At 42.1% G+C, this 27,064-nt stretch overlaps 2 protein-coding genes across 2 annotated transcripts in view; one reads left to right on the top strand and one right to left on the bottom strand.

Annotated features, from left to right (window-relative positions):
* Positions 1 to 27,064, bottom strand: part of CACNA2D3 (calcium voltage-gated channel auxiliary subunit alpha2delta 3) — a 778,957-nt gene that overhangs the window by 107,755 nt on the left and 644,138 nt on the right. The gene's annotated exons all lie outside the window — the stretch shown is intronic.
* Positions 9,897 to 19,222, top strand: LRTM1 (leucine rich repeats and transmembrane domains 1). The gene is made up of 3 exons (XM_006196420.4): positions 9,897 to 9,960; positions 12,440 to 13,036; positions 18,687 to 19,222. The coding sequence occupies exons 1-3, from the start codon at positions 9,954 to 9,956 to the stop codon at positions 19,118 to 19,120; spliced, it is 1,038 nt and encodes a 345-aa protein (XP_006196482.3). The 5' UTR covers positions 9,897 to 9,953; the 3' UTR covers positions 19,121 to 19,222.

The following is a 27,064-nucleotide window of genomic DNA, read 5'->3' as shown; positions in this document are numbered from 1 at the left end:
ACACGTTCCCTGTTCAGACTTAACCTGACTCGAAAACTTTCCTTTCTGAAGGAGGATAAGTAGAAAAGAGTCGTAGTCTCCCAAGAGCTACCTGTCTTACTTTTTAAAATACGGACATATCTCAAAACTTAGCTGATCTATTTGCAGGTCAACACCTTTTATCCAGGGCGTGGAGTTGCAGATGAGACTGTAAACCAACGTGGTGAGTGTGTGGGCCTTTCCTGAGCCTGGAAGGCCATTTGTGATGGTCAGGCCGCCTCCATCCTTGCTGTCTCCTGCCCTCTTTTTGAGCTGCTTATCCACCCAGATCTGAGTCCTGGAATCCTCTCCTCTGCATTATGACCTACAATTCCTCAGTGTGAAGGGAGAGGCCACGACACTTCTGCTTTCTTCCAGATCATGCCCTTTTGTCTTGAGTCTGGATGTTTTAAAGCCAGCATGGCCAAGGGGCTCTGTGCATGAGGCTGCCCTGGCGGAGGGGCGGGAGCAGGCCCACGGAATGCCATGCTTCTGCTGCTACTGGTCTAGAGATCAAAGGGAGTTCTCCCCTTCCTGCTCAGCTCTGAAGAGAGGGTGGCCCAGTGGGGGCGGCTTCTGAACAGGGGAGCAGCCATGACGAATATGGCCGAGATCTGACTGATAGTGCCGTTCTGGGGATGGACCAGATTAGTGCTAACTCCATACACAAAGTGCCCTGCTTTCCTCACCTCCAGCCCCAGGATGCTTTCCCCAGCCCACAGCCATAGCAGACGGGCGACAGGCCATCCTCTTCTCTCGGTGGCCCTTGGCCCCAGGAAACAACGGGCAACGGAGACCTACAAGGGCAGGAGTCTTGCTGGGTAGGGGTGAGTGAATTATCTCTACCAAATCAATTGTGTCTGAGCTAAGTCTCTTTAGGGGCTTTCCTTTGCTTTTTCCCTGATGAAAGGTAAAGGGCTAGTAAGAACAAGAGTCGATAAAAGACATAGGCGTTAAAGGCTTTGAAACCAGGCTGATGCAGGTTCAAGTCCTGCTCTACTATTTACCAACTGATCTCTGGCAAGTGACTCACCCTCCCCAAGACTTAGTTTTTTTCTTCAGTAAGACGTAGAAAATAATAGTTCCACTCATGGAATAGAGGAGGAATTTACAATGGTCTCCAAGTTAAGCCCTCACTGCCTGAGACTTTCTGAGTCTTCTATGAGTTTTAGATATTTCAGTTCAGTCCTGAGAATTTAGAGACTTACTGTATCAGTCAGAGCAATCAAATTTCTAGACAGAGGAGGAACCAAGCAAAGAATAAGCTGCTAATTCACAGTGCTCTGTTGCCTCAGACGTGGCAGAAGAGTATAGAAAAAACCAGATAATTAGAGTCACAGTTTCTTCTTGGTCCCAGTTTGCTGTCTGACATTTGTTACCCTTCCAGATGGACTTCTTCTGGACCAAGTACTTCATTTTCTTAAGCCAGTGGATTGGCTCTGCTGGTAGAGTTTCAGTAAGATAACCCACATGAGCTCACTGCTAACCTGCCACTCCCAGCAGTCCCTTGGCAATCACAGGACGCTCTACCTGGGGACTGCCCTCATGCCCACAGTGAGAAATACAAAATGCCCGTGCCATCCCCTGACTTCTCTAAAATAGTACTTCTAGTGCATGCCGCTAGACAGCAGCATTCTTGCAGAGGTGTGTGTGTATGGTGCGTGTCAGAGAGAGTGCACACAAGCTTTTCAATAATAGTAATAATACAGTTATAGTGGGACATGGCGGTGGGAGTCTGGACAATCAGCTTCTTCACCACTTCTCAAGCATCTGCTTGACTGAGCTCGCCCCTCAGTGTGCTGTAGCCACACTAGCCTCTAAAGAGCTCCTAGGGACTGTGCCATCTCTCTGGCCTCTCAGCCTTCCACATGCCATGTCTTTACCTGGAATGTTTTTATTTCATCCCTTCCCTTCTCTGCAATAAATCCTAGCCCATCCTTCCGATTTCAGCCTGGTTATAACACCCATAGGTGTGGCTCCCCCAACCTCCCAAGTCAGATTCTGTGACTATATTCTCTTACAGTATCACGTACCTCCTCTTCCTAGCACTTTTCATATGTTTGAAAATATATGTCTCCTTGCAAGATTATAGAGGCTGTTTGGATTATAAATCCATTTATTTTGCTGTGTCTGATTTTTATGCCCATAATATCCCCAAACACAGAGATTAACAGGTAAGGAACACTCAATAGATGCCTCCTTAATAAAGAAATAATACACAATGAAATTTATAGCAGACTTTCAGAGGAGATGAGATGAGATATGGGTCACAATGAGAGTCCCTCAAACATACCCTATTTTTATACAAGGATGCTTTCACTTTCAGGAAATTTAAGGTGTCAACAAGTAGAGAAATACCAGTCTCTGAGAAGTTAACACCAACACTGCCCATTCTCAGTAATGTCCCGGTAGATTCACCCATCTTAGCATTTCCTCACACACAGCAGCAGCATGCAGCTGCATTTCCAAATGCCTTCGTGGTAAGAGCAACTCAGGGCCATGTATAGAAACTTATAAACATCAGCTATCACAGTGGAGAGTAGTACACTGAGTTTATTTTCTCCTCGGCCCTAATTAGAATCACAAATGAAATGTTGACAACACATGAAGGAGACTGCTTGTTGAACACAAATGTTTCCACTCCTATCAACCTCGAAACTCTGATAGTCATGCTTCATGATGAAAGCTAAACAGCCCTGGGGAGATGACTGCATGCTTTCCCTAATTACACAAGGACGGGAAAAGGGCCTCCTACCAAGGACCCACTGACTACAGGAAAGGTTGGTAGGTAAGCCTCAAAAAAAACCCAGCACAAGCACATAATAGGTGGCCCAATATGGGCTTCTTAGATGAAATAAAAGCATGAGACCATTATTACTGCACCAGAATGAGAAGTTGCCTGTTATAAACCTGGATGGAAGTTGTGTCAACGGCAATGCAGGACCTTTATTTTGTTAACAAAACTCCCACATGAAGGTTACAGTCACACAACACCCACAGACAACCTTCTTTTGTTTATGGAACTATGCTGATGACAAGCAGAGTTATGTAGAGCATGAATTCACTTAGATTGCAAATGATTCCAGGCAAATACACATACACATACATACATGTTTTATAACCTGAAGATGGTGAACACAAGCAAAATGCTCCTTTGCATTTAATTCACTTGTTTTCATTCCAGATTAGTGCAAGTAGATACAGCCTAAGTGCCTAGCTGATACATGTCATAAGACACATTAAAAGAGAATGTATTGCTACATACAGAGGCACTTGAAGATTTTTCATAGAACTATTATTTAATCATCCTTGCAAATTTGCCAGTTGGGTTCCTTTGTACAGATGATGAAATTGAAGATCAGAGAGGTCAAATAACTCATTCAAGATTACACAGCCAGTAAATGTTGGAGGCAGCATTTGAACCTAGATGGTTTCACTACAGACTCCAAGGTTTTAACAGGGATACTGTTCTAAAATGAAATGGTGCGACAGATAAAGGCTGGAATAATGAAAAGGATTCCTAAAGTTTGGAATCTGTAATTGGTGAGTTACAGTGTAAGTCCTGACAGAGACAGCTGTGTTTTCCATAACATTTTCAGGCTACATGTATCAAAGAACCAACACAGAACAAATCTTAAAGAGACACAGGCAAAGCACAGATTCATTATTGCATCATAATGTACGTATACTTAACTATAACTTGAAAATATGAAAAACACATTGTCATCTATTTCTAAAACCGAACTATCATGTTACAATAAAAGTACAAAAGCAAATAAAAATCTGTCCAGAAGAACTACACAAAACACTCATTTTATGTGTAGCATAAGTAAACAATCAAACATGAACATGAATTTGATTCCAATTTATATTCTTGGGGCAGAGACAAAAGTAGCCAATCAAAGGTTTAAGTAAAACAACGTGTCAGTGTGAGGTCTTGGCCAGGCTTCCTCAGCTGCCATATTTCTTGATCTTTTTGTTTCTTTCATTAGCTGTATATCAATGAGCATCTGCCTATGTTTATTCCACCAGCTGCATGAGCTCACTAATTACCTTTAATCATACTTATCTGAAATGCATCTTTATCTTCACATACATCCTGTATGCAGGCAAACCAAATGCTGGAAGGCTGAGGTTGGTAAGACATTGGAATGGGAAGTTGGGGAGTCTGTACTTCCTCTAACCTTGACAGAGTGGATGGGCCAAAAAGAAAAAAAGTGTATCTAGGTCTGCCTCTGCTACCAGCCAAAGGACTTCAGAGACTTGGTTTCCAAAGAGGTGGACAATGTCAGCATCCAAGCAAGTCATAGGCATGCTTCGTGTGGGTAATAGGTGCAAGGTGATGAGGTGATCAGCACTGACTTTGATAAAGTAAATAAGAATTGTGAAACAGCACCCTCCAGACTGGTAAGTTCTTTGCAGGCCAAGAGCCAGCATGCCATGTCTTTTCTAGTTCCCATGGCCCTGAGCTCATACCTGGGCTCAATGGACAGTGGACACTAAGAAGGAGTCTCATACATTCTGGCCACTGTCTTCCTTAGCTTTAGGGAGGCTGGAGGTACACACTTTGTATCCACTACTCCACTAATTGTATCAGACATCTCAGGGCTAGATAAAGGGAGTTTAAACTCTGTAGAAGTTATACTGAAGTAAACTGAATGACCCTAGGTAGTCCTTGAAGCTGAGGTTTCACCTTATGCAAAAGGCAAGAAAGAATGAGGAGGTATACATATCCTTACTGCCTTCTCACTAGAGAAGCCGTATGGCAGCCTTGATTCTCCACTGAATGGCTCAAAAAGAAAGTGTTTTTATCTTCTGAGTGAGTTAGAGCTTCCAGATAGTTAAATTTGTAGCTTACTGTAAAAAAGAATGGGTGGTATTTTAAAAAAAAGATCTTAAGACATAAAATACATAAAACTATAGGTTCCCTGAATGTTGTAACTAACATGGATACTCCCAATCCATGTGTTTGCAATAAATATGCTAGAGATTTTGAGTAAGTTGCTTAACTTTTTATGCTGCAGTTTTGTCATTCATTCATTCATTCAACATTCAACATTTATTTAAGAGCATACTACATAGTATTGTAGAAAGAAATCTTATGGGAAGAAATAAAAGAAACTATCTTAATCTTGCAGACTAGTAAGTTACTGTCACCTAAGTGAGACAATGCAAATAAAACATGGAGGCAGAGACTGCTAATGCTCTCCAAAATCTGACTCTTCTTCTTCCAAGGCACACAGCTAGGCTACATTTCCAGCTTCCCTTGCTGTTACATATGATCATGTGATTTCATTCTGTCCAATGGAATATAAGCGCTCTGATAAGTACCATCTCCAGGCCTGACCCATGCCTGGCCCTCATCTTCTTCCACCATCAGCAAGCTGATGGAGAGGACTCTGAGAACTAAGAGGAGGGCACGGTGGCAACATGGAAGGAGCCTTGGTCTCTAAATGTGGCATGGGAGCCTGGGCCCCTGACAACTTGAACTAGACTGTGATAAGAAAAATAAGTAAGTTGTTATTCTTAAGTCACTGAGATCTGTAGGTTTATTTGTTATAGTAGTTACGTTAAGGATTTGTAATTTACCTAATATAAAGCCTTCGCAATATCTGGCCTATTGTAAGCACTAAATAAATGATATGATAGCCATTTAAAAGTATATTTCTAGTTCTTTTGCTATAGGCTTCATAAGACCAAAAAGAAAAAGAAAAAAAGAAACTAGGAAGGAAGGAGGGAAGACAGGAAGGAAATAATACTGAGGTCTTTTAAAAAGCTCTGTATACGTTTTATACCTGGATGCCATTTGGTCATCCACAACCATAGGGAAGTATTTTCCAAGTGCCAAATCTTCTCCATAACTAAATACAATTTTGATGTGGACCTGTGGTGCCAAGGGCCTCCTCTAGGCTATCCTGGGCTGCAGCTGTCACTCGGCCTGGCTGCCTGCCCCACATCAGATCACTGCAGCACCTGCTTTGGACGTGGCCCATAGGGGTGGGGAAAGCACTTAGCCATGATTTTGCCAAAGCAGACATTAAAACTGGGAGAAACGCTCCCATGAGATATAAGGTCTGGTCACATGTGGAGGTCATTTGGCAGAGAAAGACAGATGTCAATTTGGGGGCTAATCTTCCTGGAGTGAGAGGAGGTGAGCTCTAGGGATGCGATATTTACACAGCTAGTCACTAGAGGATCAGCATTCTCAAGTATTCCGGTAAACGAAATGAACCTCTTCTTGCTATTTAACAAAAGTCAGCTCTTCTCCTTTGTATTTTTAAAACTACAGATGTAATACATGTTTATTGTCACAAGTTGTCTATGTAGAGGTATAAACAGAAAAAGTTAATTTTCCTCTCTTTCATCTTAAATTATCCCTGTCCCCTAGGTAATCAATATTATCAATTTAGCTTTTGTCTTTCCCCATTTATTCCACCTTCAGACAAACCAATGCACATTTTTAGAGTTAATCCATCCAACTTTGACCTTTTTTGTAACATAAACAGTACTACACAATGTGCATTCCTATTCAAATGTCTTTATTTAACCGAACAATTTATGATGAATATCCTCCCAGGTGGATATATTTAGCTCTAACTTATTCTTTTCAAATAGCTGTATAATGTTACCTGGGAGAAAGAGCTATTACATATTTGCTGGATTTCAAGACATCATCCATTTTAAATGTTAATAATGGCTGGAGTTTTTTTGGAGGGAGGTGAAATGTTAAATAGACCAAATTATATGAGGAAACATTCTGACTTAAAATGGTCAAAAGTGTATAGGAAATATATGTGTGTGAAATTACACAGAAACTAAGAAATTCTTGAAATCATACCGTGACAATAGCCTCCACAGTCCTTCAAGGGTGTGTCTGAAGCAAGTTCTGGTGTGAGGAACTGGGCTTCTGACTAGGTCTTGTAACAGGAGCCCCTCACAGGAGTGGCTTTGGCCCTCTAGGAAGTGCCTTGGCCTGACCTGACATGCAGCATCTCTCTTGGGTGATTCTTTTGTAGCACCACTGTCTTGCCACTTCTCAAATCTGGCTCACCAAAGGAGGGAGGGAGAGAAGGCCCTGCTGGTATCAGCATGCAGATCACACAGCCTCCTTTTGTTCTCTGGGCTGAGGTCAGATAGAATAAATCAATCAGCCTCTGCTTCCAAAGTCCTTCAAAATCTGGGAACCTTCCACTTTGAGTGTGCACTGCCCATCTCTGCATCACCAGTTAGAGTCAGCAAGGGCAAAAGCAAACCAGGAAGCCCCTTTGGGCAGTAAGCCACTGCTCCCAGGAGCCCACCAGCTGTGAGGGTTCTCTGTATATTCCCAAGGTACTCAGATAATTAGGTGGGAGTCAAGACTCTGTGGTCCAAGAAGACACATTGCTAATAGGAGATGCCATTTCTGACCATTTGCTCTACCAGACCTGTGCTTAACTTAACATATATCCTTTGATCCTCCCTGCATTCTGTGAGGCAGGCATTCTACAGATGAGGAAGCTGAGGCTCAGATTCTATGGTTTGCCGAAGACCACGCATCTTCAGGGAGTCAGCAGCATGAAAGCGGGCTTCCTCATTTAGCTACACAGCCTGGCTTTAACTGTAGGTATCCTGGACTGCCTGCAGTTTCCCTATAGGAGTCCTCACTACCTATGCCCAGCTGTGCCACCAATAGATACATCTTTTTCAGGCCTCTGAGTCCATGAGACTTGGACCCTAGTTGCACCCTGCAGGACACAGCTAAATAGCTCTACTGTAACCCAAAGAGACACTCAAATGCAAAGCCTTTCAAGTCCACTCAAGTGTTCTGACCAGAACGACAAGGTTTTAGACAAAAGTGGGCCCTAAAGATCATCCTTGCCAGCCCTCTCATTTTACAGTTAAAGAGACAGGGCAGTGGCAGTTGGGGTGGGTGACAGCTGGCTGTGGTGGAGCAGTGACAGTAGTGGCCAGTCAACAGGATAGCGCAAGGTTTGCAAACTATGGCCTGTGGGCCAATCCAGTCCTCCCTGTTTTTGTAAAGAATATTTTTTGGGGGCACAGGGACACCATTTGTTTGCAGAATGTGTGTGGTTTGCTGTATGCTACAACATCAGAGTTGAGCTGTTGGTCTCAACATCTAAAATATTGACTGTCTGGCTCTTTACAAAAAAATGTCTGCTGATTCCTGGGAAAGACAGAGGCATGCAGATTGACAAAAGTTATCGACATCTTTCTTGTTCTTAGAGTAAGTGTAATGTTCACAGGTGTTTGCTATATTGTGACATATTAGTGACTGAATGCTATATATGGTCCCATGTTATCCAGGAATAATTACTATTAAATTCTGTGCACCTGAAAGCAGACAGATAGGAAAAAGTCAGGGAAGGAAGGGAGGAAAGAAGGAACCATTTAGTCCTTACTAAGATTTAAATGGCTCTTTGTTGCCTACTTGACTTTTTCTCATTGTATTTCCAATGCTCAAAGTATGCTGGAGAGAAGACTGGGTGAGGACAAGGTTGAGTCAAACGCTAGCAGCATATAGAAGTCCTGGAAAGTACTCTCCTGGGTAATTGTGACCATTTATGAAGGCACGTTGGGCCATGACATGTATTTCTTTACGTAACCCTTGGAACAATCTTATGAAGCAAGAACCACTGTTATCCCCATGTTAGAGGTGAGGACATGAGGTTCCTGGTGGGCAAGTTACTTGCCTGGAGACATCAAGCTGGTGAATGGTAAAGCCAAATTCAAATCCAGACCCAGTTGATTCCAAACCCCACACTCAACTACTTATTACTCTGCCTTGGGCCAGGGACCCCATTTCACGCTGCCCCAAGTAAAGCCTGGCTTTTACCTTTTTCACATGTATCACCATGGGCACGCAGAGCACTTTGGTGTATTGAAGGGCAGCTTTGACATTGAAACCCCACCTCAGCAAAGGGTGGGCACTTGCACTTTCAAAGAAACGTTCCAGTCCCTGGTGGGAAAATTTCCAACGGTTTCAATTAGAGAACAGTCACAGTTCATTGACGCCTGATGCTCACAGGGGCAGTTTTATTGTTTCATATGTGAAAAATGAGGAAAGGGCCAGAACCTCAGCATCAGGGAAACGATGAAAGATTGAGAAGTATTTCCAAAGGCATGCAACCAAAAGGTCAATTCAAGGAGGGGAGGGGCAGGAGGGGAGGTGGGGAGCAAGCAAAGAAGCAGCTGAGAAGTATTTGTGGCACCAGGGAGAAGAGACTGTGATGTCCACGAAAGGAAACCATGGCTATGAATTTCAGGGCATCAAGACCCTGTCAACAGAGCTAATCCCCACGGATGCTGGCTGAATAAGCCTTCGATGACCAAACAGTGCACTGTGGAAACCGTGTCAGCCTCCAGCAGGCCAATTTGTCCTCATATTACACACTCTGCTGGCTCTGTTGCTAGACCCCCAGATCGAGGATCCACAACAAGCAGCCCCCAACCCGAGGAGGGTTGACACAGCATGGTTAATAAGTCAACAGAATTCAGAAACCAGGACCGGATTAAGAAGGCAGTTTTATTTTGGTGCCCTGGACTTCAAGCAGATTAAATAATCAAAAAGCCTGAGCCATTGGGGTCATGTTTGAATGCTACAGCTGTTCACTGAGGTTTGACAAACATTCTTTCTGTGGTTTGTCGTCTGAATGGGAAAGGCAGCGATGATCTTGGGGAGGGCGATGCTTTCAGAAAGAAGAGGGGGAGCACAATCAAAAGATCCTCTTATGGAAAACAATCCCAGCCAGATGGAGACAGAGGAAGGGCTGCTTAAATGAGTGGTCTCCTGAAAGCGACAACTGTTCACCGCATTGAAGAAAAGCACAAGCAGGATCAGAAAAAAGTGAATGAAAAACTGGACCCTCGGTTGGTGGATCTGCAAATTAATAAAGGTGGGCTTCAGTTTCAGCGGGGAAGCCTGTGGAGACTCAGTCATGGAAGGTGAGCCATGATTAATCCCCTTGCGCTTTAGGAAGTGGGACCCCGTCAGGAGGGTATCTGTGGAAAGCTTATTTTCAAGTTGTTTTTCTCAAAAGACCAAACAGACGTAAAAAAAGTCTCTGATGGAAAGATTTATGTTTGAGCCATGTTGGGTCAGAGGAAGGGGGTGGGGACCAATGTACCCAGTCATAAACAGATATGCAGTTGGCCTGTCACGGGCCATTTCATAGAAAACACAGTGCTTTAAGTTAGAGTTCATATATCATCCCCTGGTAGGGGTGGGAGTGGGATGATTTTTTGCAACTGATTAATGATTGAGACCCACAGCTAAAGTGAAGGATAGCAACTCTTCTCTGAGCACATGATGTTTTGGCATTTAGAGGAGTCATTAAGATCATTTGCAAAATTATAGAAAGGAAAACAAGGATTTTGCTCTTTTATATTTTGGAAGAGGGAAGGGGACTGTGATGTTTTGCATCCCTTGAGCCAAGCTATACAGAGCAGAATCTCCTTCAGATGGCTCTACAAACAACTTCCCTATTGCCCTAAAGCACTGTCCACAGCAGCAGAGAATTGAAGGGACAAGGGGGCAAAGGCTCCATTTCATCTGACAGCCACATTGTACACTTCCCCAGTTAAAGCCAAAAATAAATAGACAAACAGACAAACCAAAAAACCTCTCTCAAGAGCTTTCTTAATGAGTAGGTAATTATCTTGAGTTTTAAATATTATTGCCTGGCCCTGTGAATTCCTTCTCCAATTTAACAAAATGCTTTTGATGGATGTTTGCATGTTTTAAAATTCAAGTCTCAGGAAAAAAGAGGGGAGTTATAGAGCTACATTGGAGACTGACCTAACAATATCTAAGAATGTCAGCTCAGCATTCTCTCTGAACCTTTCAAGGAGGCTCCTGTTGATTGTAGAAACCCTTGTCCGCATTTCCGCATGGCCAAGGAGCTCTGTGCAAGGATGCCTTCTGCAACATCGTTTGTCATGAAAGAAACTGCAACAACTCAAATGCTCGTCAGGACAGGAGTGGCTAAATATTAAATCTGGCATGGCCTCACCATGGAATACACCACAGAAGTTAGAAGGAATGAATGAGCTCTCTATATATCCACGTGGATAGGTCAGTTTTGAGTGACTAGAGTAAACCGCAAAACGAAACATGCTGGTGATTACATTTATGTCCATTTTTAAAAGCCGCTATGTAAAACATCATGTAGCATGTGCATGTATGTTTGTGTTTGTGTGTGTGTATAAAAGTATTTACATGAAGTAAAGCACAGCAGGTAAGAACCGTGAGAGATGCTGGAAGCAGACTGCCTGGGTTCAAATCATGATTCTACTACTTACTATCTGTGTGATCTTGGGCAAGTGATTTAGCTTCTCTGGGCATAGTTTCATCACTTTTAACATAGGCATAATAATAGATCCAAAATTACAAGGTTATGAAGACTTAATTAATTAATATATATAAAGCACTTAAAATGGTGCCTGGCTCAAAACATGAGCTATAAGGCTGTTTGCAATTGTTGCTATTGAGTATCGTTTTTAAAAGGCCTAGAAGGATGCACTAGTAATGGTACGGAAGAGGGAGGTTCATGTAGCTGGATGCCAATCAAAGGGAGTTCAACCATTTCAGTAATGCATTATTTCTTTGAGTTAAAGAAAGAAGAGGTGAAAGAACTATAACAACCTATGAATAATTGTCAGAACTTTGTTATAGGAACATGGGTGTTATGTTATTTATAATGCTTTTCTTTGTTTTTAAAATCTCTTGAATAAAAAAGGAGTAGAGACAATCTTCATTCATGGAATTATTATACCTACAGGATAGACATCAATTTCTAAGAATGCTTCAGACCTGCCCTATCCAACATATGTGCCCACTAGCACCATATGGCTATTTAAATTTAAATTGATTAAAATTAAATGCAAATAAAAATTCCATTCCTTGGTTGCAGTAGTCACATTTCAAGAACTCAGCAGCCACATGTAGCTAACAGCTACTATGTTAGACAGCAGATACAGATCATGCCCATTGCCACAGAAAGTTCTGTTGGACACCACTGATTTGGAGCATACTTTTAAGAAATGTGAGTATCTGAACTCCCTACCATTCTTCTAAACTTCTGGTCCTAGACAATTCTGCTGCATCATACAAAGGGTACCCAAAATATTTTTTTCACCTTTCTATTTGAGAGCTTAAGTCTTCCATCTTCCAATTACTGAGCCACTAAGGAAATATCTTTTCCAAGGCTCTGACAATCGTTAGCACTGAGTTTCCAACTGTTAATGACACTGGGGATGTTCTCAATTGAGCCCGACTCTACTAAAGATGGTAAATGATAAAACTTCTCTTCCAGGTTTAGGTGTTCACTGCTCAGAATCACATTACCTGTGAATTTAAAGGGGAACAAATGCTGACATCACTTACAAACTAGCTCCTATCCCGGTTTCTTTCTGTTTGTCATAGGTGAACTGCTCCTGCTTTCGAGTATGATTTTCCTGCTCCAGGTGGTGTGCGGCTGCCCAGAGAGGTGCCACTGTCATTCACCTTCAAATTCTGTAGACTGCAGCCAGCAAGGTCTCGCTGAAATCCCTTCCGGTTTGCCTCCTCAGACTCTAACGCTGAACTTACAAGATAACCAGATACATCAGCTTCCGGCTTTGGCATTTAAGTCAGTGCCACAGCTCACAACCTTGAACTTATGCAACAATTCTCTTTCAAATCTGACTCCTGGAGTTTTCCATGGACTTCAGCACTTGCAGGTCTTAAACCTAACCCAGAATTCCCTGCATTCCCTGGAAAGCAGACTTTTTCATTCCCTTCCACAGTTGAAGGAGCTTGATTTGTCATCAAACAACATAAGACACCTTCCCACAACCCTGGGTGAGCCTTGGGAGAACCTAACTGTATTTGCGATTCAACAAAACCGGCTTCAGCAGCTTGATCGAGCCCTCCTAGAATCTATGCCCAGAGTGAGGCATTTATTTCTCAAGGACAACCTTTGGAAATGCAATTGCCACTTGCTCAGTCTTAAACTCTGGCTGGAGACATTCATCTATAAAGGTCAGTAATGTCTATTTGGAAACCTCCATCTGTACATTACTGGCCTAGAATGAACTTCATCTATTCTCTGCTTTTGAAGGAATGTTGGGGAGTGTGTGAGGGGTCCATGTAAGACTTTTCACATTGATGCTATTTCACAGTATGGCAAGAGGCAAGTGAGTCAATAGAGGGGGTTTAGATTCAGGTATGTAAATTCATCTACAAAAATGATTCATGGAGATTACGTTCCACTTTTTGATTAACAACACCATTAAGTTACTTATTTGGAAACTGTAGGCCCTTAAGAAAAAGGGAAATTCAATCACCATCTAAATAACTGCTCAATTCTGAACAGACAACAAATCCTGATTTTCAAGTGTGATCCAACTAGAGGCATGGTATCTCGCTGTAGGATTTCCACCCCCTCTTTGTTTGCCCGTTTGCTTCTGCCCATTTGACAGCTATGAATCTTCCCTAAAATCTTAGAGGATTATCCCTTCTGCTTTAGTAAATGCCGCTGTTACTGAAACCGAATACAACAGGGCCTCCTTCAAAAGTTACTTACTATTTCTTTAACCAGATGTCCAAAGCAAAGCAAGGGATCCCAGAATATTAAAGACGAGTGGCTCTGGAAATCACTCAGGGGTCAGCAACCTACAGCCAAGGGCCAAACCTGGCCCACCTCCTATTTTTCTAAGTAAAGTTTTGTTGGAAGACATCTACACACATTTTATTATGTACTGTCTGTGGCTGCTTTGTACTGCAAGGACAAAGTTGAATAGTTGGGACGGAGACCATAGCAAAACTTAAAATATTAACTATCTGGTTCTTTATAGAAAAGTTTGCCAACACCCTCTAACTCAATGTTAGCCTATTATCAATGGGAAACAAAGACCCAGAGATATTCAGTGACTTGATCACAGTGACAAGATCACAGAATAGAAGCACAGACAAGAAAAGAATGAATGGCTTTAGGTCTTGGCCCTACAGTCTTTCCTCTACATCACGGTGCTTCTTTCCTCCTAACTTTAAAGCATCATTCATTCATTCATCCTATACTTGAGGGCCTCATATGTGCCAGGGACTTTTCTAGGCACTAAGAAAAGGTTAGTAGTCAAGAAAACCCCTACCATCTTGCACATTACATTCTGACAGTAGCAACAGTGGTTGAAAGATAAATATATATCCATGTTCAAATGGTAGTTAGTGCTAGAAGTTGGGTAAGGGGGGGAGAGAGAGTGGTGGGATGGAGGTTTCATTTCAGATGGGAAGGACAGGGAAGTGCTCTCCAAGGAGATGACATGGAGGAGCAGAACTAGAACAAGAGGCAAAATGAGCCATAAAATAATTAGGGGAAAGGACAGCAAGTGCAAAGGACCTGACAGAAAAGTAAGCTTGGCCTGACTGAGGGACAGAAAGACGGACAAAAGCGTGGTTAGAACAGAGGAAGGGAGTGAGAAAGGATAAGGCAGCACATGTACTCAGGGGCCAGGTCACGTCGGAACGCACAGAGCAGGCTGAGATGTTTGCATTTTATTTTAGGTGAGATGGGAATCTCTTAGAGAATCTTAGTCAGGGGAACAATATGACCTGGTTACATTTTAAAAGGTCACTCTGGTGATTGTAGGGAGAGCAGACCAAAGGCTGAAGAAGAAGAAGCAAGGGGATGAGGAAGAAAGTGATTTTAGTCATCCAGGGATGAGATGTTGGTGGCCCAAACCAGGGTGATGAGAAATGATCAACTTTGGGAGATATTTAGAATATTGAACTGATAGAAATTACAAATGGGTTGGAGTGGGAGATAAAGGAAAGAGAGGATATCATGGGAGATCCAATTTTGTTTTGTCCTTCAGGGGTAACCAGATAAATGGTGATGCCAGTTGCTGATAAGGGGGAGGCTGGGAAGTGAGGAAAATGGGTGAGTTTGTGTGGGAGGTGGTAAATCAGAAACTCATTTGGGGACATGTCAAGGCTAAGATGCCCATTACATATCCAAGGAGTGCTGTTGAATTGGTGGATGTATGTGTTAGAGTATAACTCAGGAAGATATCAGAGCTCCAGACATGAATTAGGGAATCAGTAGATGGTTGCAGCAGTTACGAAGAAGGAAGTGGTAAGAATCTGTAACAATATAATAGCCAAGAACGTATCACTAACCAGCTAATACTCAAGTTGGCCTACAGCCGAGGTGACAAATCTTTCTTATAGGAAGTCGCAAATAAAACTCCATCTAGAGGTGAAGTGGCTTTAGTTATTGTGTTCTGGACTAAATGATAAGCATAAGCCAAACCATTGCAGAAAGACGGTTTTCATTAAAGAAAAATATTTCTTGACAAAAAGTAGTTCCTAGGTCCAGAATACTAGAATCAACATGGGGTAGAATATGGCTCCCCCTACTCCACCACAGACTCACTGGTGACCTTCAGGCAAATGAATGCTCCTCACTAGCCCTCAGTGTCACCAGATGGAAATTGCAGTGTTACCTCAGAGAGCTCTTGAGGCCCATTTTGGTCCTCAGATTCCACACTGCAGCTCAACACTTCCTAATTGCAGAGCTGCCCTGCCCAGACAACAGTCTTTCTCTGGAGGAAGGCAAAATTGGTCTGGGATAACAAGATTTGGGTGTCCCAAAATAAGTAAATAAAACCTCCAAGTAGATGTTAAGTGGAGACAATCTGACTACTGATGCACTGAATAAAGACAAAATATGAGAATAGATATTGGTCAAGACCTTATTTAAAAAAAAACAAAAATACATACAAACACTAACGGTATGACTCAGGACAGGCAGTTTGATGTGACAACCATCTCAGTGATGCACACAGTAAAGGTCTGTTGCTCACTCATGTTAGAGTAAAGCAAGTAGGGGGCTAGGGCTGGGATCCATGCAGTCATTTAGGGACATAGCCCCTTTCAGATTTTGATATTGCCAACTTTACCATGTAGCCTCTCAGGTCACAACCAAGGGTGAACAGAATACATGGAGGATGAAGCAGGGGGTTTTGTGGCCTGGAAGTGTCATTCATTGGTTCCACTGGTCAGAATTCAATCATGTGGCCCCAATCTGACCACAAAGGGTAGGGAAATTTCATCTTTCTTTGGGCCCAATAGCCAAAAAAATGCTCTGATGAATACCTGATAATGTCTCCTTCACAAAAATATGCATATAGATTTTATAATTAGTATTCCTCTTTTTCCATTCATAAGTAAACAAATCATCTTTATGCTGATAGCTAACTATATTAAACATTTATTCTGGGCTAGGAGTTGTGCTAAATACCTGATAAACTTTGTCCAACTAAGTTCTCCAAGCAATCTGGTGAGATGAATTTCACTATTACCCCAGTCTCCTGCTTTCCAGATGAGCAAGCAGAGGCACAGATTGGTCAAGTAACTTGCTTAGGGTCACACAACTAAGTAAGGGTCAGACTTATTGAATCCAATCTATTCCGAGACAGGGGTTAAGAGCTATTAGTCGTCAGATGGGGGACATGAGTGCTTGGTGAGCTGGAGCTTCTTTCCTTGTCGGCTTCCATGAATCTAAAAAGGACTGAGACCCTTAAGCTGTCATCTGCAGATATGCCTCTTGGAGTCCTCACAGAGGACATAGTGATAGAAGGCTAGGATGTGAGTCCTGGCTGAGGACACAGGAAGCCATGGAGCTCTTGGTGGCCACACCCCTGCCTTGCAGCCATGTCCTAAGCTAAAGCCTGTGTGTTCCTTCAACTCTGGGTCCCAAGGTCGTGCCTCCCACCCTAATATTAAACAGCAAGAAGCCTGGAACTGGAGAAAGACAGTGCTGAAGCCTGGAGTGATAAGGTGAACCACCCCAGTCTAGTCTAAGTCTGCTGGGGGAAATCTCTGGTCCCATGGCAGGCGGCCTTTTTCCCCCTGGTAGACTTCTCAGTGCTCTTTGGCTGGGTTAAACATCATTACTTCTTCTCAAGGCCCCACATTTCTTTTCTGTCTCTCTGGCCTTCTGTCTTACAACTAAACCCAGGCACAGTATTGAAATAGTCTGTGAGACAGGGACCCTTAATCACGGCGCAGCCTGATGGTGGCTTGGGCTCATCCAGAGCACCTACCCTGCACCTCTGGCTTCCTGCACATCAGCTCAGGAAAGGAGAGAATTCCTCTGTTACCTTTTTGCTTTAGAAGTGAAGCCCTTGCCTCAGGAAATCACTGAAGAAGCCAGGAGGGGCGCAAGAGACTCTGGCAATAGGCAATTCAGTTCAAGCAGTGACAGCAAAAAAGGTATGGGTTAAATTTTGCCATGGCCATTAACCCTGGTGTGATCTGGGCCACCATAACCCTTGGGCTGCAAAATGACTGACCTACTATTGGGCCATTGTTGGACTTGGCTTATAAGGCTCAGACAGAATAGACATGAAAGTATTCCCCAAACTCTGAAGTGCTATACTATGGAAAGCTCTACTATTGAAGTGACCACCTCCTGCATGTGACTTTCTAGTATAATTTCATAATTCACCTATGGTGTGTACAAAGGCTCTCCAGTCTATCTTGGCTAAGAGCGGTGCCAGGCTTCACAGCCATCATCGGGGAGGAGTTCATGGCAGCTGAGGGAACTGAGCCACAGGTCATGGGAGTGAGGTTCTACTAAGGGTCATTGCATTAACTCCACTGACCTCAGGATGCTCCTGAAAGGAAGAAGCAAGTGTAGTGGAAAAAACTGGGATTACAGGGGAGGGCTGGGTTTGTGTATTGATCCATCCAGTTAGACCTGAATGACCTTGGATGAGAAGTACCCATTATGGCAGAGCTGTGAGGACATACCTAACAGTGTTTTGTAAACTACCAAGTCAGATACAAATAGGATGTTTTCATGGCAAGAAACTTAGTCAGAGAAGTTTATCTGCCTGAGGTCAAATAGTAAATCGGTGGTCAAATTTGGCCAAAATGGAATCTGTTAGCCCACTGCTCTTTCTAGAAAAGAACTCTACTAGGAACTCAAATCCCCTTGAACAACAGTAGTCCACATACCTGAGGAAATCAATCCCCTTACAGAGAGTGGAAATTGAGTCTAATAACCTACTAAAAAGCTTGGCACTCAAAGTACTAAATGTTTCAAGGTCTGAGGAGACACGTTAATTGTACTTAATTCCCTGAACTAAACTCATATTCCTGTCAAATCTTCAGATACACAAAACACTCACAGGATCACTGACCTCCTCGTTTGGCATCACTGAAGAGTGTTGGTAGAGACATAGGGTCTTTGTAATTAATATGTAACATCACAACAAAGGACATTTGTTTTATTTATTTTTTAGATCTCCAGTGGGAATTTGGCACAATAGATTTTTTGTGTGCCGGGGCTCATTAGGGGTGTGTAACAGCGCCCTCAGGCTGGCCTCCAGCGCCCCTTCCTATCAGCTTTTGCATTGTTTTTCCCTCTGCATTTATAAGGTAAAGGTGACTTGGCTTACTAATGAATTCTTGGTCATACATAATTGCCCATTTAGTGTGTGGCATTTTTAGCATTTAGCCAATTTAGAAATCCTAAAATCATAAAATATAGTTGTTAAATTCTTTGACTCCAGGGGAAAAAAGAGTTGTTTTATAAATTCCATCTGCCTAAGTTTTTGGAGGCTGAAGATGTGGAAATTCAGTTGTATCAGGCTCTGTTATCACTGTTTGCTTTTGTTTCTTAAAGGGGGAATAACAGACAGTGTCATCTGTGTGTCACCGGACACCTGGAAGGGAAAGGACCTCCTTCAAATCCCTCATGAGCTGTACCAGCCCTGCCCTTTTCCTTCTCCAGATCTGGAGTCCTCACAGGTGCAGCAGCTAGGTGCTACCCATCGGGCTGTCCCCAGGCCTCCGGAGAGCCACAGCGCGGGGGAGCGAGAACATTGGGAGTGTGAGATCAAACCCAAGCCAAGGCCAGCCAATCTGCGCCACGCCGTGGCCACCATCATCATCACCGGGGTGGTATGTGGGATTGTGTGTCTCATGATGTTGGTGGCTGCCATCTACGGCTGTACCTATGCGGCTATTACAGCCCAGTACCATGGGGGACGCTTGACTCAGACCAATGAGCCTGTGAAAACAGAAGGAAAAGAACTCTTTGACAGCTCACCAGCCTGAAACCATTCATCCCAAGTAGCAGTAATCATTTTTGGCCAGAAGAAAGTATCTGAGTAGGGCTGATGTGTTCCCTGTTACTGCTTTATTTTGTTTTTTCCAAAAAAAAAAAAAAGACTTATCTGTTAAAAAAAAAAATTCCTGGGAAGAAATCTGTGTTGACATTTTTAAAAATACCATAGTTGAAATAGAGATGATACTTGTGCTCTGTGCCTGAGAAGTTATCACAATTATTCTGTGTGGGGAAGTCTGTCCACAGAGAAAGGGACAATACATCTCTTTCAGGTACTCTTCACCATATTAAGTTGCTTTTACAGAGCAGCAAAAATACAAACACGTGTGCCAGTCAGCATTCCTGGGAGCTTTATGGTCCACTGGAAAACTGTCCAATTTTGAGCACCTGGGAAGAAGTTGGCGATCTTATCCAAGGGGCATTGAGTGCTTCAATAATCCAAGTTCATGCTAGATCGATGATACTTTTAGATGTTATGTATGTTATATATTTAACGGGAGCGTCTGTTGGTTGAGAAATTCGTAGCCTGCCACAAGTCAAATTATATTTATTTTTCTAAGTCAGAAAACCATTTGGGGCTTTGTAGGCCACAGAGGAAGAGGAGGGCTCCACGACTGGATAATAGGACTCAGGCCCAGGTCTGAGGATGTTTCCTGATGCAAGGGTAAATAACATATAAACAAACACAAGCAGGATAGGGAGGCGGAATTCAGGGCACATATTACTGAAAGGCCATATCCACCAGGCGATTGGAACCTTCCATTTATAACTCTCACAGCAGGAATAAATTTAGGGTGGGCTAAGAGCGAAATAATGGCTTGTGTGTATCTCTATCTATGTACATAGTGTGCAGAGTGCATAGACTTGTACAACCACACCCACACATAAACATACTCAGAGCAATCAGTTTACCCACTAATGAAATGCAGCCGCGGCAGGGTGGGAGCCAGCAGCTGTTGACCACCACCCAGACTGTCTACTCAACACTCTGGGATAGGAAGTCAGAGGAAGGCTGAAGAGAGCGGGAATTATCAAGAGACTTGAGATCTGTGGCAACAGCCGTCCCAAACATTATGTAGGCCAGGGATTAAAAAAATCAGGTGTGGGTTGCTTGACTCCACAGACATGGTCCTGAAGAGCTGCATGCAAAGGGAATTTTTGTAAATTGAATCATCATTTTAATGCAGTAGGGGAGCTCGCTATTTAAAGGAACCTTTCATGGAATCTTTCTGTAATGGCAATAATTGGCTCCAGATTTATGCATTTTGTGAATTTGCATCTTCTCATGCTAGGTTTTCTTAAAGTGGAATCTACCTGCTCTCTCTCATGATGCCCCATTTTATACTTAGAGTCACCTGTTACTATTAAAATCATTTTGTGCAGAGGAGTTAAGGACTTGGCAAAAATAGAGAATGGCAAGCTATCCATCCAGAGGTCTTGACAGACATCACTAATCAATCCCAGCACTCATCCCAGCTGAGCCTTGATGCACCACAGATGCCTTCTTAAGACAGCACTGCAGGCAACCAGAACTAATCAACTGGAGTTGGTTCAAAGGATAAAACATATTTGCCATCCAGGGTACTGGCTCTATATCCACTCCTTCAGGCCATGTTAAAAACTTGTTTTGGATCCTAAATCAGTAGTCCATTCCCTAACCTGGTATGTGAATGGGAGGTCCACACAGGCAGGAACATTGTCTCCCTATCTGATGAGGCCAGAGCCTTGCCCAACAGTGTTAAAGGGGCCAAGAGAAACAGACAGATGAAACTACCCCAGTTTACCCTACAGGATACACACATCAGAGGCCATCTATACCTGCTCATAGTGCTTCACAACTAGTGTGGGCCCCGCACACACCCAGAAGCTGAAGATGGGCATCTCTTTGGAGCAGCAATTTTGCTGAATGATCTTTCTCGGGGAAAAAGTATAAATCTGATATTAATTTTTTCCAAATATTAAAATAAACCTGGATACATACATTAAAGAATAGATTTAAAAATTAGCATGGATTTTAAGATCAAAAAGAGACCCCAGAGAAAGTGGGCTGTTGCATCAGCTCCATCCAGAGCTCTGATGCCTCCTTTCTGCTCTGCTTCATGCACCACTTCAGTGGGCGAGACTGACCATCTGGTTGGAAAAAAATCTTTCTTTCCCTTGCCCTGGAGTGTGAGTCCTTGGCCAAGGAAGCAATAGGAGAAAGGAAATTGAGAAGACTTTTTTATACATCATCCTTATTTCACCAAATGTTTCTAGAGTTCATGCTTTGTACCAGGCATGGTGAGGGGTGTTCTCATGACATTCATGCAATCTTGGCAACAACCCTGTGAGATACTTGAACAGATATTACATAAGCTGGGAACTACTGAGGCCAATAATGGTGCCTCCTCTCACTGCTGTGATTTAAAACATCCAGTGCACTGTGCTCTGCCAGAGGTCTAGTGACTGTGCAGGTCTACCCTGGCCCCCTGCCCTCAGGGATCACACAAGAGAGCTTCCAATCCACCACAGAAAACCCTGAATGTGGCTAGAATCCTCACTCCTCAATACACATGTCCTATTAGATTTCTTAGCACAGATGGTAACTCAGGCAAACAGATTCCTGCTTTATGAGTAGTCTTTAAGGAGAATGATTAAAACTATGCCTGTGTATATTCAGATTTCTGTCTTTGCCTACAGTCACCACCGACAGCAGTTGGTGATGAAAATAATTACCTACCCTAAAATGTCAACAAGCCTCTCAGCACAGAAAAATATAAATCAAATTGTTTAGATTAACAAATGCACAGTTATCATTTGTTAATATGAGAAATGAAATGTTTTCACTGTAAAAAACATCGCAGATGAAAGACCCAATTTGCAGGGTATTCTGCAAGAACCACAAATTATCTTTCACAACCACTACAGCTCATGAGGGATAATTTGCAAACGCCTCATAGATTATTTTCAGCTGCTTATTGCTGCTGTCATATTCATAGATTCCCCTATAAAAATGCCCTTCCATCACAGAGCCTTGCTGAAGTAATACTGTGAACAAATACCACGTTTAGTGTTGACTGTTTCTGAGAAAACCATGTAAAATATAGTTTCTTCATCATATTTAGTGAAACAGTGTCACCATTTTTGCTTTGCCAGAGATCACAAATTCACAGTAATAGGGCCCAACAGATATGAGGCATTTAAAGAGGGCGACATAGGGAACTATGTTCAATATCATGTAATAACCTTCAATGAAAAAGAATATGAAAACAAATATATGTATGTATATGCATGACTGGGACATTGTGCTGTACACCAGAAATTGACACATTGTAATTGACTATACTTCAATAAATTAAAATAAAAAAAGGAGACAAAGATGGTGTATAAGGAATCTCTGACCTAGTGACTGTGGAGATAAGAAGATTGTCTCAAATCTATACTTGAAAAGCTTTTAAAATTAAGGCAAATATCCCTGACCCTGTGGGACGAATCTTGTATTTCAGATGATAAGATGCTAATGGACAACTGGGTATTTTATTTTTTTTTTTACAAAAAGGAAAGACTGAAAAGTGATTCACAGGACTTCCCCTTGAAGGTTCATGAAAATCAAATCTCATTACTCAAATTACCCTGGAAATAAGACACTCATGTCCTAGACCCTAAATATCAAAGGAAGTGGCCCAATCAATTTCTAAAATACTCTATCTGTAGCACCGATTATCATAATTATACAACTGTTAGAAACCTATAACTTTCTATGGCAGATCAGGAAATAACTGTTTTCAGTTGGGTCAAACCCATCAGTGTATTCATTGCTAAATCCAATTAGACAGAACCTACCAGAAAATTATATACCAACCCCACATGGAATCACTGGGCTGTGGTTTATATGCACAACTTCAGAGAAGTTTCCTGTTTTCCCTTGTAATGAAAACAATTCATTTATTTTTTTATGCTCAAATTGCAATGAGGTCTCAAAGAAACCTCTCTCCCATTCAGCAGGCAGCTTTGTAACCCCCTACTCTCTTTTCAGATTCTGACTGGAGTATCCACACCTACTTTTGACCACAATGACATTGAGTATTCATTTGTGTGGATACGATGTCACCTAGTTTCAAAGGCCCATCAAGAAAAGCCAGAAAAAGAACCAGAGGATTTGGAGCCGGGAAGGTCCTTGGAGAACATTTAGTCTAGGCCTGGCAAATTTTGAATAGCTGTGACCAGTCTCCCTACCCATTTCAGACATTACTAACAGATCACGGCAAACTTCCATACTGAGCCCAGCCAAGGCTTCAGAATCCTTTTAAATCTGTTTTCTAGCTACCCACTCCTGATCACCTGAAGTTGACTTCTGAAACTAAATCTATTTGCTACCCTGATATAGAACGATGTTCTTATTTTGCAAATGGGAAATAGAAGCATGGAAAAGGAGAGAAAATTTTCCAAAGTCACACAGATAATTATTTGCAGGCCTGACAAATGCAGTTGCAGGAGCATGGGGTTACCATGGATAATAACAATGAACCCTTGTCATTCTTCATTTATTCTTGTGAACCACAATATTAAGACTATGGCATTATTATATTAATTCACTGCATACCAACAATTATAATACCACCATCGACTTTTAATTTAGCACCCAGTTTTGTGCCAGTTGTTTTCCAAGTGTAATATTTTCATTTTCTCTAAACCTCAAATTAACCAAAACATGTGGGCATTTTAATGCCACATGACAGATGAAGATACATAATCACTGGGTTTGATCCATTTGTTCAAGGTCACATTACTAATAAGTAGTGGAGAAGGAATTTGAATCCAAGTCATTCCAAGGTCAAAACCTGGGTACTTATCAGGATGTGACAGGTTTGAAGAACTGAAAGTTGGGATCCTTTCCTGGCACTGACAGCACTTACCTTAAAACATGGCAGAAAAAAGGAACCCAACCACCAACCAGTGTGTCACTACTAGAGCTCTGGTTCCACCAACACCCAAGAAGCCAGCTGAGGAAGCCAAAGCAAAATGGGAAAACGGGGGTCCTTTTATCACCATGACTCTGGTGGGCTGAAAAAAAATGTTCTAGAATGGGAGAGGAAGAAACTCAGCCACATTCTCTAACAGCTATTTGAGAAAATGGTAAAATTAGATGTTGGCTAATGAGTAGTGTTTCTCACTAAAATAGTCATGAGTACACAGAGGAAGAAAAAGTTATGAGGATACTAGAAATCAGGCATCCTGGTCATTGATATTCAAGTCTCCAGGAAGAGTGTCCATAATTCAAGCAGAAATGCGACCTTCAAGCAGATGAGTGGGATGTAAAGGAAGAGAGTACCAGTCTACACTACCCATCCTCATGCTGGTATTCCTTCCTCCGAGACAGTGAGCTTCAAAAAGCAGAGGGAAACAATTCCCCCCTCTATGTATCTGAGGACATTTGACTCCCACAACACCTGCCATTAAGACCTTGAGGTCTTTATCCATTAAGAATGAAGAATGTCAACAACATAGGGCATAATAGGATGATAAAAGAAAGGGAAGATGATAGGTACAGTCCAGGGCTATAGTTTTTGTCTACTGTTTCTTGTCAGGAATGAAAACTACAGACTGCTTTGGCTTATCCAGGTTAAGTAGTCAGATGATCAGGCAGCAGGAGGTGGCTTCCCTTACCAACCCTGCAATACCACAGTAAACACAAGACATCCAGACGCTGGATATTTGTCTGGGTTGTGTCCATCTTAGTCTTCAAGGAGTACTCTAAAGTCAACAATAAGGGACTGTTTACTGGCAAAAACCCTTATATTCTAACGATGACTAAAATTAAGAAAGAAATCTGACTTGGAGCCTCCTAAAAGATAATTAAAATTAAAAGATAATTAAAAAAAAGGAAAAAATAAATCAAGGCAACATTGCCCTCAAGATACAGAAGCATGAAAGACCTATTTTACAACATGTCCCAATACACTTTTTAAAGTTTCTGGTTGGATTTGGTGTACCTTATACACACACAAGCTCTGTTGGCAAAATCACATCCTATGGCTAAGGTCAGAGTTTGTGAGGCATAGAAGCATACAGCTCCAGTAGGAAGCTTCACCCATTCCAGACTCCCAGAAACTGTAAGATAATGCATGTTTGTAGTTTTAAGCTGCTAAGTCTTGTCACAATTTGTTGTGTAGCAACAGATAACTAATACCCAGGCCACTGGGAGAGCTGGAGCTTTTAACTCTGAGTAAACTGTGAAGCCAATAAAGGGTTTTGAAAAGAGGAGTGACATAATATTACTTATCTTTTAACATGATTGCTGTGGCTCCTATGAAGAATAGATGGAGGGGGCCAGAGACAAATGGAAGACGGCAAGGGAACCACTGCAACAATCCAGGGGACAGATGAGTGTGGACTGGCCCAGTGAGGTGTAGTGGGGATGCTGAGAAGTGATCAGGTTTTGTACATAATTCGAAGAAAGAACCAACAAGATGTATAGATAGATTGGTTATGGGTAGAAGAAAAAGAGAAGAGTCAAGAATGACTTCAAGATCCTGATTCAAACAAACATTAAGAAAATAAAAAAGCACTGCCCAGGTAATATATAACTAAGAATTGTTTTTAGGTGCAGTAATGGTATTGTTATATTAAAATACAAGAAGTCTTTATCCTTTAAAGATGTATCCTGAAATATTGATGGATGAAATTATTGAATGATTAATATCTGATTTAAAATAATATGGATGGGATGGACATGGATTGGGGGGGTTGAAGGGCACAATGGCCATGGGTTGTGAATAGCTACTAGGAGTAAATGAAGGATACATGGGGTTTCTTATGTTTCTATCTACTTTGGGGTATATTCAATATTATCCATCACAAATGTTTTTAAAAAAAGAATGGCTCCAAACTTTTTCAACTGAATAACCAGATAACTGGAATGACTTCAGTCTGGAATCAATAGCACTTGATGGGCCTATTTAAGGAGGAGTAGAGACTGAGTAGCAAGGGAGAGTCAAGGAAGAGCAGTCTGGCTTGAGAATCACCAGCTCATATATGGCATTAAAAGCCTTGAGAATGGATAGGAACCCTGGGGCCCTCCAACATGTACAATCAAGAGATGAACAAAATCAGCAAAGGAGACCTAGGAGGGTGGGCAGTGCAGTCAGCAAAGAACCAAGTAAAGAGGTACTTCAAGGAGAATATGATCAACATGGTCAAGTGTTGCTGAAAGACCAAGAAAAATGAACATTTGAAGTTCAATATTGGACTTGGTAATATGGAAGCTACAGGTAGCCTTGATGAGAAATGATTCACTGTGGATAAAACCTGATTGGAATGGGTTCCAGAAAGTATGAAAGAGAAGAAGTAAGAAGAGCACAAAAAAGTGAAAAATAACACAAATAACTTATTAACAAAAATAATTTTGGCTTAAAAAACCTGACTAAAACAGCAAAAATCTGGAAGTTGGTAGAAGGCAGCTAGTGAAGTAAAAGCATATAAAATGACCATGGACTATATTTTCATTCTGAACTTTCTTTTTATATTTCAAGACAATTGTACACTCTTATCCCCATGAGCCTGGTCACATATAATTTGGCCTTGAAGTAGGAACAATATTCAGACACTGATCCTGACCTCATGAAGATCTTTCACCAGAACAGAAGGCAGGAGCCCTTGGTGAGCACAAACTGTGGGAGGCCATGGGAATAAAAAGCCTTTGATCAGCACTGTCCCTTTCCCACCAAGCTGGTGAAAGCATTCTCCATGAGCAACCATCAAAGTGTTTATGCTCCTGCTGCAGCCTCTGCTCATGCGCTCTCTTCCCAGAGAGGGGAAATGCTCTGCAGCTCACTTATCCTCTCAGGCCCTTCACTTAGTGTGAGTCATATATATTCTAGTCTTAACCGAGATCAAAATCCTACCAAGGTCACTAGGAGATTTGCCTGGATAAAGGCGGCTAAATAAATCCCCAA

The sequence above is a fragment of the Vicugna pacos genome, chromosome 17 (assembly GCF_048564905.1).
Source record: "Vicugna pacos chromosome 17, VicPac4, whole genome shotgun sequence".
NCBI lineage: Eukaryota > Metazoa > Chordata > Mammalia > Artiodactyla > Camelidae > Vicugna > Vicugna pacos.
This window is presented reverse-complemented; position numbering and strand designations above follow the sequence as displayed.

Excerpts from the sequence above, each read along its gene's own strand:
- LRTM1 (XM_006196420.4), top strand. Across the intron at positions 13,037-18,686 it reads GGAGACATTCATCTATAAAG|GGGGAATAACAGACAGTGTC; the intron begins GTCAGTAATGTC and ends TGTTTCTTAAAG.